The sequence below is a fragment of the Manacus vitellinus genome, unplaced genomic scaffold (genome assembly GCF_001715985.3).
Source record: "Manacus vitellinus isolate BGI_N305 unplaced genomic scaffold, ASM171598v3 scaffold_5_pilon, whole genome shotgun sequence".
Classification (NCBI taxonomy): Eukaryota; Metazoa; Chordata; class Aves; order Passeriformes; family Pipridae; genus Manacus; species Manacus vitellinus.
Window position 1 is genome coordinate 17,776,508 of NW_021940682.1, and position 16,685 is coordinate 17,793,192.

Sequence of the window (16,685 nt, forward strand, 5' to 3'; positions counted from 1 at the left end):
CAGGGCTCGGGCCCAAGGGCTGACAGGCTGCTGTCTTTGATCCGTAGCTGGTGCGCAAGAAGCATGTCCTGTCCCGTCTCCAGGATGCCCTGGCCTGGCAGGCACTGCCAGTCGTCCAGCTGCTGGCACCGGACGAGAGGGTCTGCATGCATTTGATAGGAACTCTCTTTGGTAAGAGCTCTGCTGAGCCCTAGTGCAGCAGCAGGGAGGAGGCAGTTACGTTTTGTTAGAGGTGTAAAACTTCTCCACATTTGAAGCAAAAAAAAAAAAAAACAAACCAAAAAAACCCCAAGCAAAAGAATACCGAGGTGCCTACCTCTTCCACCATTCTGTTAGGTATGTCATTACTCCTTGGGGAAAGCTGCCTGTCACTGATTTAGAATAGATTAATTAGTTTCTTCATTCCCCGAGGAGTAGGATTGGCATGTTCATAAAGCTCTTGCAGCTTTCCAAAGTATCCAGACATATCTGTAAAGTTTCTTTCTAGAGAACAGGGGGTAGCTGGCCTATGACTCTTCCCTGAATGCCCTCCATTCGGGTCTCATGCCTCAGGGTTTTCTCATCGTGCTGAACTGTGGAGTTCTTTGAAGATTCATATAGAAATGAAAGTGTGAGGTTAAAAAGGTGCTGCAGGATTTAATATTGACTCTGCAAAATACAAATCTTCATAGTGGGTTTTCACACCATCACTTTAAATCTCTACAAATCCTGTAGCCATACAACTGTAATACCTGCTTCTTTCTGGTGGGTCAACCTTACAGCAGAATAGTGTCAGAAAATGCCCTTCCAGTAACAGTGTCTGTGATCTTGAACATCTCTTACTGGTTTCTGTTTGCATAGCAGTGGTATGGAAAACATTTTGAAATTTCATCTAAAATCTTGGATGGAGAAGAAATAATGGTCTAAATGAGGGAACAGTAAGGCAGGAAGAGAAAGGTGGAGGATATGAATATGAGTGCCTTCAAAGAGCAAATATACCAGATTCCTTTAATTCCACTATCTCATTTGCATATCACAGATAATTCTTTTTCTTTGGGGGAAAGTGACTTACAAAACCCTTTCCCTGCCTTGAAACACTGAATAATTCAAATAGTGTTTTCCTGGTTGTTTTCCCACAAATTGTGTTTTGCATGTTTTGGAAGCATCTTTGTTAGAAACAGAACTTTGTGCAGGTTTAGTTCTCCCCACTGCACAAATTTTATTGAGTGCTGTCTGCACACATAATCCTATAGAGAAGTGAAGAAAGTTGTGCTTATAGCCAGTTCAGCTCTACATTGTATGGCCCTAACACAAAATACCCCAGAAGACAGGGGAACTGTGCTTGCATTTCAGTGCTCGTCTGCTTTTAAATAATTCTCTCTCTAAGAAGCTTTGTAATTGGGTGGTTTGAGTACAGCTTTGGGATTTTACTGTACTTGGTGTAACTCCTAGAGCAATTGGAATCCCAGTCTAAGCTTGGGGCTACAAACAATGGCATGTACCTTTTGTGTAGTACTTGGATGAACAAAGGATCATTTGGTGCAAGAGTATAAGAGGGTCCCCCCAAAAGTTTGAGCAGTGATGTGGAGGAAGTATTAATAGTGAATTCAAGAAAATACATTCTTTTTTTTTTTTTTTGAGAGAGAATATTGGGATAAGCACAGGCAGAAGAAAGAGGGTTAAGAGAAGGGAGGTGTAGTGTGGAGTCTTACATATGAGAAGGTGGCGAATTTCATGAAGCTAATAATGCAACAGTTCCTAATGCCATATGTAAATAATTTCTAGAATTACTAAGGATTGGGCAGATGAGGAAGGAAATAAGTAATTTATTTGCCTGTCATAACATTGCTTTAGTTGGTCAAATTTCCAAGAGATCACGGAGTCTTCAGAGGAGAGGTCGTTCAGTTTGATTGGATATGTTGAAACAAGTGGTTTGGTGTGTTAGAAGAGGGAGTCTGAACTTGATGCTGTAGGCACCTGAAGTTGGAAGGAGCTGGGAGGTAGAGTTTCTTGTCTCCTGGGGTGAAGCAGGGGTTTATTTTAATATATCCAATTTTATGCTCTCATCGTACAAATAACTTACCGTGTCTTCAAGGTCAATTTAATGTTGGAATAGTTTCCATATACTTTAAACCTGGTGTTCAGATTTGGTTTCAGGTTTTTCAGTACTGTGGAGGGAGAGAACTGTTCATAGTAATTAGTATAAATGGAGGATAGAAAGGACAGAAACTCACAGCTGGGTTTTAACTTCCGTCATTCCAGAGTGTTGTTTCAGATGTGTAATATCGGATACACACAGTGAGATGTGACGATGGCAGTAGTTGCATGTTCCCTGACATAGGTGGAGCCATTGACTTCAACTATAAAGTACATAAAAGATTTGCAAGAGAACCAAATGCCTCACGTCCCTGTGTCCTGCTTATGGAGGCACCTTTTGCGATACTCCTTGAGAGTATCCACCTTCCCCTGACAAAGTCAGGCTGGTGTCATGAGAAGCAGGGAATATGAAACAGTTCTGAAAAAAATTTACAGCTCTTTCTTACAAGAAGGAATTACAGCACTGGTGATACAAGCAGGAATGAGCTCCATGACCTATTGTGGTTTATTTTTTAGGGATGTTGCATACTGTGGAAGACAGTGGTGCCCTGGACCTGTTAGTAGAAGGTAAGAGACAGATGGCACATCTCAAGTACTGGCAGTTTCTGAACAGAGGATCTGTCTTGTCTGATAACTACAGTGAGATGCTTGGCTTCTACACAGCTTGAATGGGGAAGACCATCTACTGCCTATCTGTGCAACAGTAACAAGCAATCTGTTCCCATTTTTGGGGGCAGAGGAGTGCATGCAGAATCAAACATTTAACATTTCTCTTACAGGTTCTGTGTGTGCCATGAATTTAGTGTCAGATGGGTAGCAGTGGTAAACAATGACCAAAGTCTCAAAAAAATGGAAGTCCATGGGATCTACTGCTTTCTCCTCAGGACAAGAGGGTATTTGGGATTTAGCTGCACAGGCTGCAGATTCCTCTTTGTGAGGAGTCCCTAATTTGAAATCTGAAGGAAACATCTGCAGGGCTGACAAAGAAATCTCTGCAGTCCAGTTGACCTTGGACATCTCTGATGAGTCTAGTGATATTAGCAATGCAGTGATGCATTTCATGTCCAGCCATGAAAGGTGAAAGGAGGTGTGACAAGCTTTATCCAGAGGGGTTTTAGTTTTCAGATACTTGCTTAAAATGATGTTGAAAAGGTGAGAAGTCTTTCTGTCATGTTAGCAGTGTGTTGAGAGATGGATGTTCTCAAACAGAGAAATTTTAAATTAGTGTTACTTAACTCTTGAAAGCTTTTAGAGATTCCGAGAGTTTTGGGCAAGAAATGGCCATTAAACTCTCTATAAATCACATGTCTCAAGATATGATTCTGCTGAGATGCACAGCTCATTAGCTGAAGTAGTTCTCCTAGATAAACCTCCAGTATTGCCCTGGATATACCAAGAAATGGTGAACCCCAAAGTCTCTGGTACTTTTTTTTTTATGATGCTTTTCTAGGATACAAATCAAAAGTGTATGTTTTCCAAACGAGTCATGCCACGACAGCAAGATACATCCAAGACAGCCTTACCAAATCCTGTGGAACAATGTTCTGCAGTGTCTCACTAAAGGCGCTATTGAAAAAATTTATCTGCTGAACATTCAGGTGCCCAGTTGTAGAAGTACTGGAAGAGGAACTTGCTTCCTGAAACTAGTCTGCTGGTATATGTGTGGAGGCAGAGGCAGCCTGCCAGCATCAGGCAACTCCCTTGTGGTTTGCACATCCCAGGTGATATGCAGCCAGTGCCTGGCAAACACAGTTTCTTGTTGATTCCTCTTATTAGGACAGAGCTGACAGAGTTCTTAAAAGTTTCAGTGAACCAAGAATAACAGCACTTGGGGCTGAGGAGGTGAACAACACCACAAAGGTGACTGGGGCCTTGCTTTCTGGTAAGGTATATAGGATAACTGCAGTGGGGTGGAATGGCTGATAGACTTCACTTAATCTCAGGGACAGTAGTAGCTGGAGGAGGAGCTCTGACTCTGACTCTAAGGATCCTCAGAAATTTCAGTTCTGATATCTTGTCTGGAAAGATAAATTTTTTAAAGGCCAATTTTAATACTGTAGGAAGCCTGCTCTCTTCAATGACCAGAAATTTCAATGCTTTTTTAAAGTTAGAGCTTTGTTCCCTTCCAGGTTCCTTGCTGTCCTGATGTTCAGTTTATTGCTTGCAGTTCATTTCCATGCATGGTTTGTAGTGCAGCCAGAATGGGACTGCTGTAATGGTGCCGCAGAGAGCTTGAGCCGGGCTATCAGAAGTAATAGAGCTGGGAATGCCAATGATACCCTGTTCTCGCAGCACCTCTGCGCTCATTTAATTTCTAAGCTCTTTGCTCACTGGTCTGCTTAAGCCCCGTGGAAGATGGATTGTGAGTGCTCTTGTGTGTGTATTACTGATCCTGTTTCTTCTGCCTAGTTCTGGTGCGGCTTGTGGTGGAGCTGAAGTCAGAACAGTACTTATGCTGCGTTTTGAATGAAAGCCAAAAGGAGGTCAGTGAAGATGAATTCTCCTGCTCTTCCTCTCAGTCCTTCAGGGAGTGAGAAATGAGTGACCCTGCAAGACTGCAGCTGCTGCACTGGGATGTAGCATCTGCTGCAGTGGGATCACAGAATCATAGAATGGTTTGGGTTGGAAGGGACCTTAAAGATCATCCAGTTCCAACCCCACTGCCATGGGCAGGGACACCTTCCACTAGAGCAGGTTGCTCAAAGCCCCATCCAACCTGGCCTTGGATGTCCTAGTGCCAGCTCCCCTGCTGTGATGTTGGCACTGTTGGTGTCTACCCTGGAGTTTTTCTATTGTTCCCACGATGTATTGCAGCCATATGGCTTCATGATACACTTATGAAGCTATATGCCTTACTCAGGTTTTTCTTTTCCTATCAGTTTCAGTTATGTGAGGAGCCTGTGCCATGGGCTCTTGCTCTCTCCGTTCCTAAGTTTAAGATGGTCCCATGGGGTACAAAAAACTGGGAAATAGCAAAAGTGAGAAGAAATTCAGACGGTTCATCTGTTCATGTAAAAGGTGGAGGGGAGAGAGAGGAAGAGGAGCAAGAAGCAAGAGATCCCTTGAATTAATTTAAAGACATTTTTGAGAGTTAATGCTGTGTTCAGGGTTTTCCTGTGTTTTATCCTAAGTGGTGAAGAGGACCCATCTTAGGAAAAGATCCTGTGCTGGGGGATTATGCATCACTGAGAGCTTGCTGGTTTAGGTGCATTTCTGCCTTTGGATGTATCCTCATCAGTGAAACATTTTCTTTCTCTGTCTCCTCTACAGCTGTGCAAAGCAACTACCATGAGAAGCAGCCTGCCCACATTCGCTCTCTTGGGCAAGTTGGCAGATGCCATTCCAGGCTTTGCTGATCTACTGGTGGTAGAGCACAGTGAGTAATATGTCATGTCCCACTGAAGGGTGGTTTTCACAGCCCTAATATGCACACGCGTGCATTCACTCCCCATTCCCCTGGGTGAATTCATGAAGGTCACACAAGAAGCCTGTCCAGAAGTCAAGAGTGGCATTCAGGCCTCCTGGGTTGCAGGTCAGAACCTTTATAGCAAGCTCGTCATCGTGCTCTTAGCCAGCCAGGCAAAAGCAGCCTCTCTGAACTGGGGTTGTGGGTCTGCTTCACAGGCAACATATATTTATTTTTTTTAGCTTGGTCCAGCCCCTAGTGGTCTGGTGAGCAAACTTAGCTGTTCATGGAGGTAGCTGAGATGATGGATCCTCATGTGGTGAACAGTGAGCTCCACTAGCCTTTATTACTGTGCCTCTGCTCCGAGGGTCAAAAGGTGCTGAGCACATCACTTGATTGTGGCATTCATTCATCTGCATACACCGGTCTGTCCCGGGGGCTTTTGCAAGTTTTCAAGGGAAATAGGTTGGTGCTTTTAAAATGCCAGCGAATGTTTGCTGTTTCTGTTCCTCATCCTAGGTAATTTAGTGGATCATCTGCTGACGGGCTTGATGTACCCAAATGAGGGTATAAAGGCTGCTGTCTGCTACTTGTATGGCAAGCTGTACTCTTCTCCTGTTGGCACAGAACGGCTCTCAGCACACTTCGAAGAAAGGCTGTGTAGTCTCTTCCTGAATACCCTGGGGTGTGCGCAGACAAAGGAGCTGCAGGTTAATTGTTTGGGTAAGGCATTGCTGAGAGAAACCTGCAAGGTGCAAGGGAAGGCTTAAAATGAGGAAGAAATCCTTGGCTGGTTTAGACGCTCTAATGTGGGTTGTTCTCTCTAGAGGATCTTTTTGCTGCTTGTCCGAAGCAGTCTGTCCTTTCTGTTATTCCATGGCAATCACATGGACCAGACCTGCTGCTGAGCACCCCCAGCCCCCTGTTGTCTCTTGAGCCCCACATTTGCCCAGCACTGACTAATCTTCAGAGTCTCTTCAGATCTTGTGCTGTGGCCTGACCATCCCTCAAAGTGTTTGAATGCAAACGCTGTGCATGGGCAGGTGGGTTTTATAGAGCAGAGGGATGGAGTCTAACAAACAACAGTCTTCAGATGTGGAGCATCATATTATTTTGGTTACAAAGATAATGTGGCATATTCTTGCAGTTATGCTTCCAACTACACATATCAACTGTTGCTGGGGAGCACAATTTCAGCCCTTCTGACATTCCTTGTTTGTAAACCATCCAGGGAATTAATTTTTCTTGTAGGAGGCAAGCAGGAACTGGATTGCTCCTCAGATCATCTGTTCAGCTACCAGAAATGGATGATGATTCCTTTGAGAGTAGAATTCTATAGCTCAGATGATACCCCTTTGAATTTGTACTGACATGTACTGATGATTTGCATCAACACCTGTAGCAGTGATCTATACTATTCTTCTGAGGATTTTTGTGTGTGTCTGTTGTTTCAGTAAGAGCCTGTGAAAATAGTAGGGGAAGATAAATGCCAGTTCTCTAGAAAGTGTTTCAGGGAAATTGTCGAGTCACTAGGGTCACTGACTGCTAGGGAAGAACGAAGGTCAAGAGCTCTCCCAAGAAACAGTTTAAGGTGTGGGTACTAATGGAAGATAATGCAAGTAGAGGGCTCCTGAGATCATGTACCCCTGTACATACATGTTTCTGAGAAGGAACAGAGAGCAGATCAGAGCCAGCAAAAAGCATCAGCAACAAGGGGTTGCAAGAACTGTGGTTCATGGCGGTATCTGGGGACGTAGTGAAAACAAGCTCCCTACACTGGAGGTGAGTGCCTTTGTTAGGAGTTCTGGAAAGGGGAGGAAGTTGGCAACAAGTCCTAGCCTGTAAATACTCCTGTGTTAGTATAATCCTTACTTTGCCCAGTATGGTGCTCACTCTTGCTCCCCCTTTTGCAGGTTTGCTAAAGGAGCTGCTGAAATCTGACCATTTTGTATCTATTCTTATGAATAATTCAAAGACAGAGGAGGAGACTGAGAACCCAGACTTTTTAGAAGGGGAAAATCCACTGCCACTTGTTCTCAAAAAGGTGATTGCTGAAGTAGTAGTGAATTGTTGGTAGACATAAATAACTTGATGGCCTGTATTGAATCTTTTTCTAAGTCATTATATATATATAAGGCAGGGTGTTCTGTTGATAACACCAGCAACAGAGGCTGCAGTGAGAAATGGGGACACCTCTTTAGATCACCTCCTGTTCATTCCTGCATCCTGGAGTGGGGAAAATTTTACTCCTGGCCTCAGATGATTTCATTCACACTTGAGGTCTGATACAGCACTTGCAATGCCCACATGACTAAGCAGGGGGGCAGAGCTGTTCTTACTCATGATATCTTCTGTTGTGGTTCTCATTTTGTACTTTTTTGAGTGTCTTTGTTTCAGTGTTTTATCTTGCCTTAGCGGGTTTAATCTGTGAAGTATATGCCAAAAGAGAAAATTTATGTTTAAAATTTTAAAATGAAGAGGAAACTTTCCTACTCATAGCTGCATAGTTGACCTCCTCTCTCCTTTTGACTTTCATTTCCCAACAGCTTTTGTTGACCAGAGATGAGATGTTGCAGGCAGCAAGTTCTCACTGTATGGCTGCAGTGCTGGTTCACTCTCCCAGCAGATATGCTCCTGCTTTTATCCATGCGGATGTTCCAGGTGAAGAGATGCAGTAGCATCCTATTGTTCATCTCCAAGTATCAAAGCCCTCCCTGGCTGTTTGTTTTAGGAATCAGTCTGGTTCCGTGATATCCACTGGTGGCACAATCTGTGTGGTGACCATTTTATACCAATAGAAATGGCTGATGTGATTTTAAGAGTAGAAGGGGAGAGTAAGTTTTCATCTGAAAGTATAGAAGCAGCTGTCAACAGGCAGAATGTAGTTTCCACAGTGAGAATTTGGACAAATCCTTGAGGTCAAGGTGCTTCTTGCAGGACCTTAGATACAAGCGTAAACAGACTTCAGTTTAATCTCATTCCACTAAATATTGTAAGTTTGCACAGAATTTGGTCTAGGATTTAGCTTCGATTGCAGCTGTGGGAGGTAGTTTATTATTTTTCTGTAATCCCAGAAGACAGAAATACTTTCATTATACAAATTCTTTGGGAGATGTAAAAGTTCTGAGGAAAAAAAGATCACTACATCTGTGCTAAAGCTTGCTTAGTGGCTTTTCATTTGAACCAAAGTCTAGATCCACAATTCAGCTCCTTCCTGCCTGCTGAGTTTGTGCTAGGAAGGAGCCTGCCCATGGGTCTCTGCTCTCCAGTCACCTTGTTTTGAAGACTAGCATAACCCTGAGCATCTACTCCATTCTCCATTCCCGCCATTTCATAATACAGCCGTTCTCCCTGCGGCTGTTGCTATGCTGCCTCCTTTCCTCCTCCTGCCTCTGCTCTGTTCTAGGAGCAGCTGTGCCATGCACGCTGAGAGCAGCCTGCCTCTTACCGGGGTGACCTCATTTGTGTGTGTATGTGTTTACAGAGTTCCTGTTTGAATGTCTCTTGTGCAAAAGTGAAGTCCTCATCTGGTCAGTGTATTGCTGCCTGCTCCTCCTGACTGAAGAGCGCCTTTTCTTCTCAAAGTGTCACACTGTCTATGGTGAGTCATCAGCTTTTCTGACAGAGTGACTACAGTAATGCTTGTGCCTCTAGCTGAATTTCAACGCTCTACACACAGTCACAAATTCCAGTCAGGATGGATAAAGGACTGGAAATTAATATCTATCAGATGTGTTTGTGATGTCCAACATAGCTTGAATTTACAGTGCCATTGTCCTAGTGAGTTCCTGATGAGCATTAATTCATTATAATAACCAGTTATCATGATTGACACTAGCTGAGTTACCATTAGGTGTATTTCTGTGGACATGCCAAGAGTAGATTTAGGAAGAATGGTTAAATTCCTTCTGTTCTTTTGGATTTACTTCTATCAGTGGAGATTAAGGCATATTGTCAGGGAGCTGAGTGAACATTCAAGAGTTTTGGACAGTTGTTTCTGTCAGTGAATAATAATTGTTCAAATCTTCCTTCCTTTTAAAAACTAGTTTTGTCCATCCTGAAATCTGGGATGTTAAAAGCCTCTCTGTGACTTCTCTTGAACATGTGTAGGCATTGAATCTCTGGTGCGGAGTCTCCAAGATGTCCTGCAGATGAACAATGTGGAGTTGCACAAACAAGGGCTCCTGCTCTTCACTGAAATACTAAAACGGTAAGGGAGTACCCTGACAGGCTTGCACAGGCAGAGTGCCTGCCCCCCTAAAATGGGGGCTGTGGTGCTTCTGCTTTTTAAGGTTTTCTTCTGAGGCCAAATATCTACACACTTCTGGAGCCTTTGTGTTTGAAAGATGATGCTGAACAATTGCACCTCCCTTATTCTTGCAAAGAAGGGCCTGATGGTTGTTTCTGAACCTTCCAGCTTGTCCTCTTTGTGCCTGCATCCGTCAGTATATCTGCATCTTCCTGCTTCCCCGTCTATCTGGGAGGTGAAATCTCTTTTCAGCTGTAGACAGAGCAGGAGGGAAGGTCAGGAAGGTCCAGGCATATGTGAGCAGGCCAGATCCTGCTAAGTGCACTTCTGTGACAAAACAAAGTATGCAAATTCCATGGCCTCTAGTCTTCTATCATCATCTGAGCTAAATTCAAACTGAAAAAACAAATTCTAAGCTGAAATATTAATGTCTTCTGTCATTTTTTCCTCTTGTTTTCTGCTAAGAAATAATATACACTGGCTTGTTTTTCTTCTGTGCTTCCTGTTCTTGCCTCTGTGATCTTGTTCCTGTCCTGTCATGCTAGTGACAGAGTCTTGTTTTTGCCACTTAGTTCCCCCAAGAGAGCCCTTAAGCTGAATTTTGGAAATGTCATAGTCAATTTTGTAGCAAGTGGCAGGGTAAAAAGGAGAAGAAAAAGCAGCAGTGCTAGAACAGTGTGATGATACCAGTGTGGGATCTGTCAAAAAGAGAAGCCAGGATGTGGGAAACACTAATTACAGCGTTTATGCTTGTAAAACAAAGAGAACACTCTGTGCAGTTACTCTTATGTTCTCGCACACCCATTCTATTTCTGAGCTTTGCCTTAGAAATTATGTTTTATTTAAAACACTCTCATAGTGGGGAAAGGGATCTTATGCTGGAACCTCTCCTCTTGGTTTTTGCTTGCAGCTGGATTCTCTTGTGTAAGTGAGCCCCACATTCTGATGAGGTCCAAGCAGGACATTCTGTTCCCTTTGGCAGTATGTCAGGAATGGTGGGTAGCTCTCCCTGGTGTGCTTCTTGTCTCTCCCATCATAACCAGAGTGGCAGGCACAGTGGGGGGCCCAAAGACGAGAGGTTGCAGGAAGCTGCAAGAGTGCCGTCCTTCACACTTTCCTCCCGGGCCCCAAAGACATCACAGTGCACCATACTGAAAGTGGGTTTGTGCATCTTGAGTGAGTCAGCAGTACTCCTCCATCCTTTCCTCCCTGAATGAGTCAGTGAAGGCTTTTTTCTTCCTGATGTGTTTTACTTCAGAAGGTCAGTGATTAAAGAAAGGAAATACAGAGGATTAACAGAATTACAGTATAAGTAGGAACAAGTTGGAAGTTCAGTGCATCACTTATGGCTTGGCTCCTGATGCCCGAGTTCCACAAGGCCTTTTCCTTGCCTTGCCCACCTCAGAGCTTTTTCTCACAGCAGAACATGAGGCTACTGCCAAGTTGGGTTTCCATCCCACTGAGTGACTAAAAAGAGTATTTTTTCCTCTGTTTCCTTTTTGCCATGTAACTGGGCTACTAGTGTAATTTCTACTGAAGTTCACTTTTCCATTTGTGCGTGCGAGCATGTGTTCATGGCTTACTTTAGTCAGGCATGACTGTGAAAAATGAATACCAGGGAATACTGGAATACTTTTGGCTCCCAAGTCTGGCTCCCGTCATGCTGTGCTGCTTTTCTTACTACACTTTGGAGAGGCTCTTTGGCAAGGCTGTTAGTGCATGTAGCTGCCTGTCTTCCCCCGCCCTCCCAACTGTACCTGACTTGCCAGGAGCCAAATGAGCATAGTCTGCCATTTACACAGCTCTGTCCAGTAATGGGGTTAATGGCCTACCATCCCTCTATGCTCTCGTGCTGAAAGCTTAAAGTTGTTGGGGCACAAGGTGATCAGATGACCAAAATGCTCACTATGAAGAAGAATTGTCAAAATAGTTGGAGTGTGTTTATTTTCCTGATTACTTTTCAAGTTCATTAAGGTTCCTGTCCTTCTGACACCATCTGGCATTAGAAGTGCTACAGGACTGTGAGAGAAGCTATTCTCATGGCATCGTCCCTGTTCTAGGATGGTGATGTTTGCTTGTTCACTCAAGAATATAAGTTGCCAGATGAACCCACAAATGCCAGAGCAGATGGCCTGAGCATAAAGTCCTAGGCACAGAGATCACTGGATTTTGCAAAGCTTGTTTTTCTTGTGCATTTCATGTCAGTCTTCACTGGAGTAGTCACAGTTATCCTGTCTGTGGGTTTTTTCATCATAGTAGGGCTTCAGATTGGCTGAAGTTCACTCTTTGTGGCAAACCCTCTACCTGCTCAAGTCTGAGAGTGCCTCCTTGAGAGCAGCTGGCTCTGAATAATGAAAGGCATGGCTGGAACCACACAGCCCAGCTGTCCATTTGGTGAAATGAGAAAAGGGCACCACAGTTACCTAAATCTGACAACGTTCTCCTTGCTTACTCTGTTTTCCTCTTCGCAGGCAACCCATGGAAATCAAATTATTCACAAACCGAGGTGTATGTATAGAAGCCATTGATGTTTTGATGGAGACAGTGAACTGCCCAGTGCTGGAGGTGGCAGTGGAGGCTGTGAGAGCTGTGGCAGCTTTCCTGAGGTAGGCAGGAAAGTATTTACAGGCTTTTTTTCAGATAGATACTTCGATACCATGTTGGGTTCTACAGCTCCCCTGTGGCTGTGTGGGTGAGCATGCTCTGCAGTGGGACTTGTGGCTGAGGCAGGCGTGGGTACAGCAGAGCCAGCTTCCCACCCACCTCAGAAGGCTTCCAGGGCAATGAAACTGCAATAGGCAGCAATTCACTGCAGCAAGGACCTGGTGTCCCAGGCAGGCTTGTACAATGGCTTTGTCACTCTGTGCCCCATCCAGATTGATAAGAGCAAGCATAAGACTCTGGATAGTCATATGCTTCCTGACTGTAGTGGGAACAGACAGTGAGTGCAGTGAGAGTATGTTTGGGTGCACATGTGGATGAAGGCACAGTTCAGATATTGTGACCTTACTGTGCTGTGCTGGAGAGGTGTGGCAATGGCATACTGACATTAGAAGAGCAATTATTTCTGATGGTGTTGCCTTCCCAGCAGGGAAGTCCCCAGCAGGGGCTGTGCATACTGTCTTTCTCTTGGCTTGTTCAGGAAGGACCATCTGAGCTCCCCTCCAATCCCATATGAAGAGCTGCAGAAGTTGCTGGAGGCAGCACTGAAGCGATGTGCTGACCTTTCCCCACCACAGAGCAGCAAGAGGCATGCAGTAAGTTAAAAGTTGCCGTTGCTTGTTGGTAGGACCAAGCAGGACAGGGTTGATCCTCCTAGCACGCTATGTGGATGTTATGTATGTGTTCTATCCTCTTACCTCTTTGGTTCTCTGATACTTCTTTTGATCCTCTTGCCTCAAAATGGTACCAAACTTTGTCTTTGAAGTAGATGAAGATAGATGCTGGTAAATGTTACCTCTAAATCAATGAAGATTTGTGGGGCAGTGCTTGAGTATGCTGTTCTCCTTATGTGTCCAGTACTCCAAAGTCATTGGAACTTCCCCTTCTTCAGGACTCTGCCTTGTAGGCTGCATTGGTCAATGTATTTTTTTGTCAATGAACATCTCTTGTTTTGCATTCAGATCAAGAGTGTCATCATATATGCACTGTGATCCCTCAGCAAGGGAGGTGTTAGCTATTGTTTGAACTGTAAATTCTTTCCTGTTCCTGGAATTTGTAGTTAGTGTGATGTGGTACTGGGACCTCTGCATTTCTGAGGAGAGCCCCAGTTACAGATGGCTAGTGAAAGACAAGGGCTGAGCCTTCTTGCGATAGGCTTAGAGCTGTGTAGGTTTAGATCACATCTGTAGTGACAAGAACAAATTGTTGGAGTACCAGAGCTCCAAATTCTTGATGAACTATCTTTAAACCTAAGTTCTGTGGTACCAGATATTTGCCTTGTCTGCCCGGAGAAGGCAGAACTGCTTTCTGCCCCATAGGCAGATGTGGTCATTTTGTTTGCACACATGCAGAGCTTGATGTCCCTTTCAGAATTAGAAGCTTCACAGGAAGGAAATTAGGCAGATAGTGAGGATATCCAGACTGTCTTTAAAGGGAGAAAAGGGTCAATGATTGTACCTCTGCTAAGGTATCTCAGCATGAAATGGAAAAGGAGTTCTGAACTGCCAGGCATCAGTGTGTAGCTGTGCCCTCCTCTGGTAGTATTTGGAGAAGACCACCACAACAAGTTAAGGCTTAAAAGCAGATTTTGAGTACCAAGTTGTTCCCACTTTGGAGAAATTATTAACTCTGATGCTTCAGTTGGCTTCTGGCTGAACTTGGTAGGATGCTGTGGGAACAAGAGCTAGTACGTGAATCGTTGCTTAAAAATCTGAGCCAAAGTAGGGAACTTCTAAGATTTCAGGGCTAAGCAAGGAGAACCGTTCAGTGTTGTCTGAAGAGTAATTGGAAGAAAGAAAATTTAAAAAAATACTAAGTTTTCCCATAAGGGCTTTAAGGTCCATTAGGTGAGATGTTTAAAACTCAGATGAAATCAAATCATGGCAATACAGGCTGTAAAGACAGGGCTGTACAGAAATAGTAACTCTGTAACTGTCTTCCGTAGGAAGAGCACACAAGCTCTCCAACTCTGCCCTCCCTGGGCAAAGCACAATAGTGAAAAAACAGTTGTGTGAAAGAAGTGAGTGAAGTGAAATCTGTTGTTCCTCCTGCTGCTCCTGTCAGAGAAGAAAGCTATTTTTTCTGAAAGTGAACATAAGATTTTAAAGACTTTTTTTCCTTTAACAGGGTGATCTTCTATTCTCGGTGTCTCAGAGTCAACCAGCAAACAGAAATCTCGGCAGAGTCCCTCAGAGGCAGTGTCAGTTCTTGCTCAACACCCTGGAAAGTTTCAGAAATGCTTGCAGGTGAGGACAAGTCAGGAAGGTGGGCAGGTGACTGGTGTGTGTCCACATCTGTCCATTCTTTTGCCCTTGCAACTGAGTTCCTCCACCCAGCCCCACCAAGGAAGTATCACAGATGCATTAAATGCATGGCAATTGTCAGTGAAACAGCAGAGTGAGGGAGAAGTAGTAATAGTGATAATTTTGTGAGCCATGGATGTGTCTCCCATGAAATTTGCCTGGGACCTATCAGTTTATTTCATGTCTTTGGGCTCTGAGGGACTGCTTGAAAATTAGCCAAAACTACTGACAGTGTAAGAACTGTTGGAAGGTATGTATGAAAACAGATTCCTGTACCCTGGAGTATGTGGTCTCGCTGCCAGAAGGGATTAACCATTTAACAGATGCTGGCCTTGGATTTGCTTGTGGCTGTGACCTGTTACCACAAATGGGTCTGTAGGCACCAACTTTTCCTGTTTTGCTGGATGAGAGTTATTTGTCACCCTTGGCTGCACAGCAGACAGCGGTAGATGAGTTTGTGTATGAATCAGGATCAGTTGTTGTGGTCCAGCCAACTTCATTTTTGCCTTGCATCACTTGTGTTTGGCTTGGCTGAGATAATTCAGTCAGAAGCAGGTATGCCTTTCTGCACTGACCCAGAGTTTTGTGGTGGTTTTCGAGGGCACTTGGATTCTGTCATGGATTTTAGATCAGCTGAATGGTCCCTTGGCTGATTTTCACAAGGTTTGCTGTATTGTGCACCTGGCTGAAAACCAGTCTTGCCACACTAGGGCTTCCCACAGCAGATGCTTTCTTCACAGAAACTGTCTTCCTTTCCCAGCTTGTACTGTTGTGCAACCTTGATGACTTTTAATAGCTTCACTCAAGAGGCAACTCTATGTGATTGCCAGATTCCTGTGTTTCCAACCTATTGAGTGTTTGTGAGTCCTTGATGGTGAAAGTTGTGATGGAAATTTAGTATCTCCTGACTTCCTTTGCAGAGTGAGGAAAATTCCTCTCTCCTCTGTTGTCCACTTTGTGTTTGTAGATTAGCAGTGGAATTCCAGGGTGACTTCATGGCCCAGGAGAACGCTTTCACTGCCCCCAACTCTGAGAGCAAGGACACGCTGAGCAAATTCTCTGAGTTCCTGTTGAGGATTTGTGACAGTCTCTGCATCCCCATGGTCATGGTAGGGTTTCTTTTGAACTCAGTGTGTTCCTTGTGTACCTGGAAAGGTGCTTTCAAGCCCCAAGAATGGGTTGGGCAAATGGTTTTTTGGGAAGAGAAAATGTAGAGTAAACCAAGAACAGCTGTGGCATTTACCACCTCTCTAGAGCCAAATGTGGAAATATAGAGTTCATGCAAAAAGGAAATGTTTGGTCTCAGAGGGTGGAAAATTTCATGAAGCTTCCATGTAGATGGCACTGTCTTTCTTCAGGCTGTGCAATCCCCATTACCTACCTACCATGCTATCTGATCCATGGCAGCTCTGGATGTTGCAGAAAATGAAGAGTGCCTGAACTGTTGTTTCCCATTCTGCCACTTTTCCAAAACTTGCCTGTGTCCCAGAGAGCAACTGTGTTTTGCATCTGCAATTTCATTTTCATGCTTCTTTCTGGAAGGTACTGATGAGGCTGCCCAGTCTGCACAGCAAGGGCAGTACTAAGCACTGTGCTTCACTAAGGCCAGGAACATGATTTAGAAAATAGCAGTGGAGAGTCGTGTGCTTTAGTGCTCCATACAGGCCTGTCCCTAAGACACTTCAAGCAGAATTGTCAAAACAGTGGAACTATGGTTGGGGTTCCTAATGTTTAGTAAATTTTGCTTGTGCTTTGCTACAGATTCAGGTGTATGGATCCTTGCAGTTGTTGGGAATGTTTTGATTGGTGTTTTCTTAACCAAACAAGACAAATGCAGTGGCATTGCTGTTCTCCTCCCCGATGTGAGGGTGCGGTGCATGTCCAGTTTGGCAAAGCTGGAGCCAGTAAGCTGTTTCTTGCTCGTTAAACTTGCATAAAAATTAATGGACTGTGAGAAAATTGTCCAGTGACCTGCTACAAGAGTGAGTTG

At 44.2% G+C, this 16,685-nt stretch overlaps 1 protein-coding gene across 2 annotated transcripts in view; it reads left to right on the forward strand.

Annotated features, from left to right (window-relative positions):
* The first annotated feature begins 19 nt into the window (after positions 1-19).
* The window catches only part of MEI1 (meiotic double-stranded break formation protein 1), a 36,947-nt gene continuing 20,281 nt past the window's right edge, over positions 20-16,685 (forward strand). Inside the window, exons 1-13 of one of the 2 annotated variants that reach the window (XM_018080831.2) lie at positions 20-171; positions 2,593-2,643; positions 4,486-4,559; positions 5,347-5,452; positions 6,002-6,205; positions 7,396-7,526; positions 8,029-8,143; positions 8,967-9,083; positions 9,593-9,692; positions 12,203-12,337; positions 12,874-12,988; positions 14,520-14,638; positions 15,663-15,804. In XM_018080831.2, coding sequence (XP_017936320.1) covers positions 147-171; positions 2,593-2,643; positions 4,486-4,559; positions 5,347-5,452; positions 6,002-6,205; positions 7,396-7,526; positions 8,029-8,143; positions 8,967-9,083; positions 9,593-9,692; positions 12,203-12,337; positions 12,874-12,988; positions 14,520-14,638; positions 15,663-15,804 — 1,434 coding nt within the window. In that variant the 5' untranslated portion in view covers positions 20-146. The remainder of the gene's footprint in view (positions 172-2,592; positions 2,644-4,485; positions 4,560-5,346; positions 5,453-6,001; positions 6,206-7,395; positions 7,527-8,028; positions 8,144-8,966; positions 9,084-9,592; positions 9,693-12,202; positions 12,338-12,873; positions 12,989-14,519; positions 14,639-15,662; positions 15,805-16,685) is intronic. The other variant, XM_029963628.1, reaches the window with a different exon arrangement.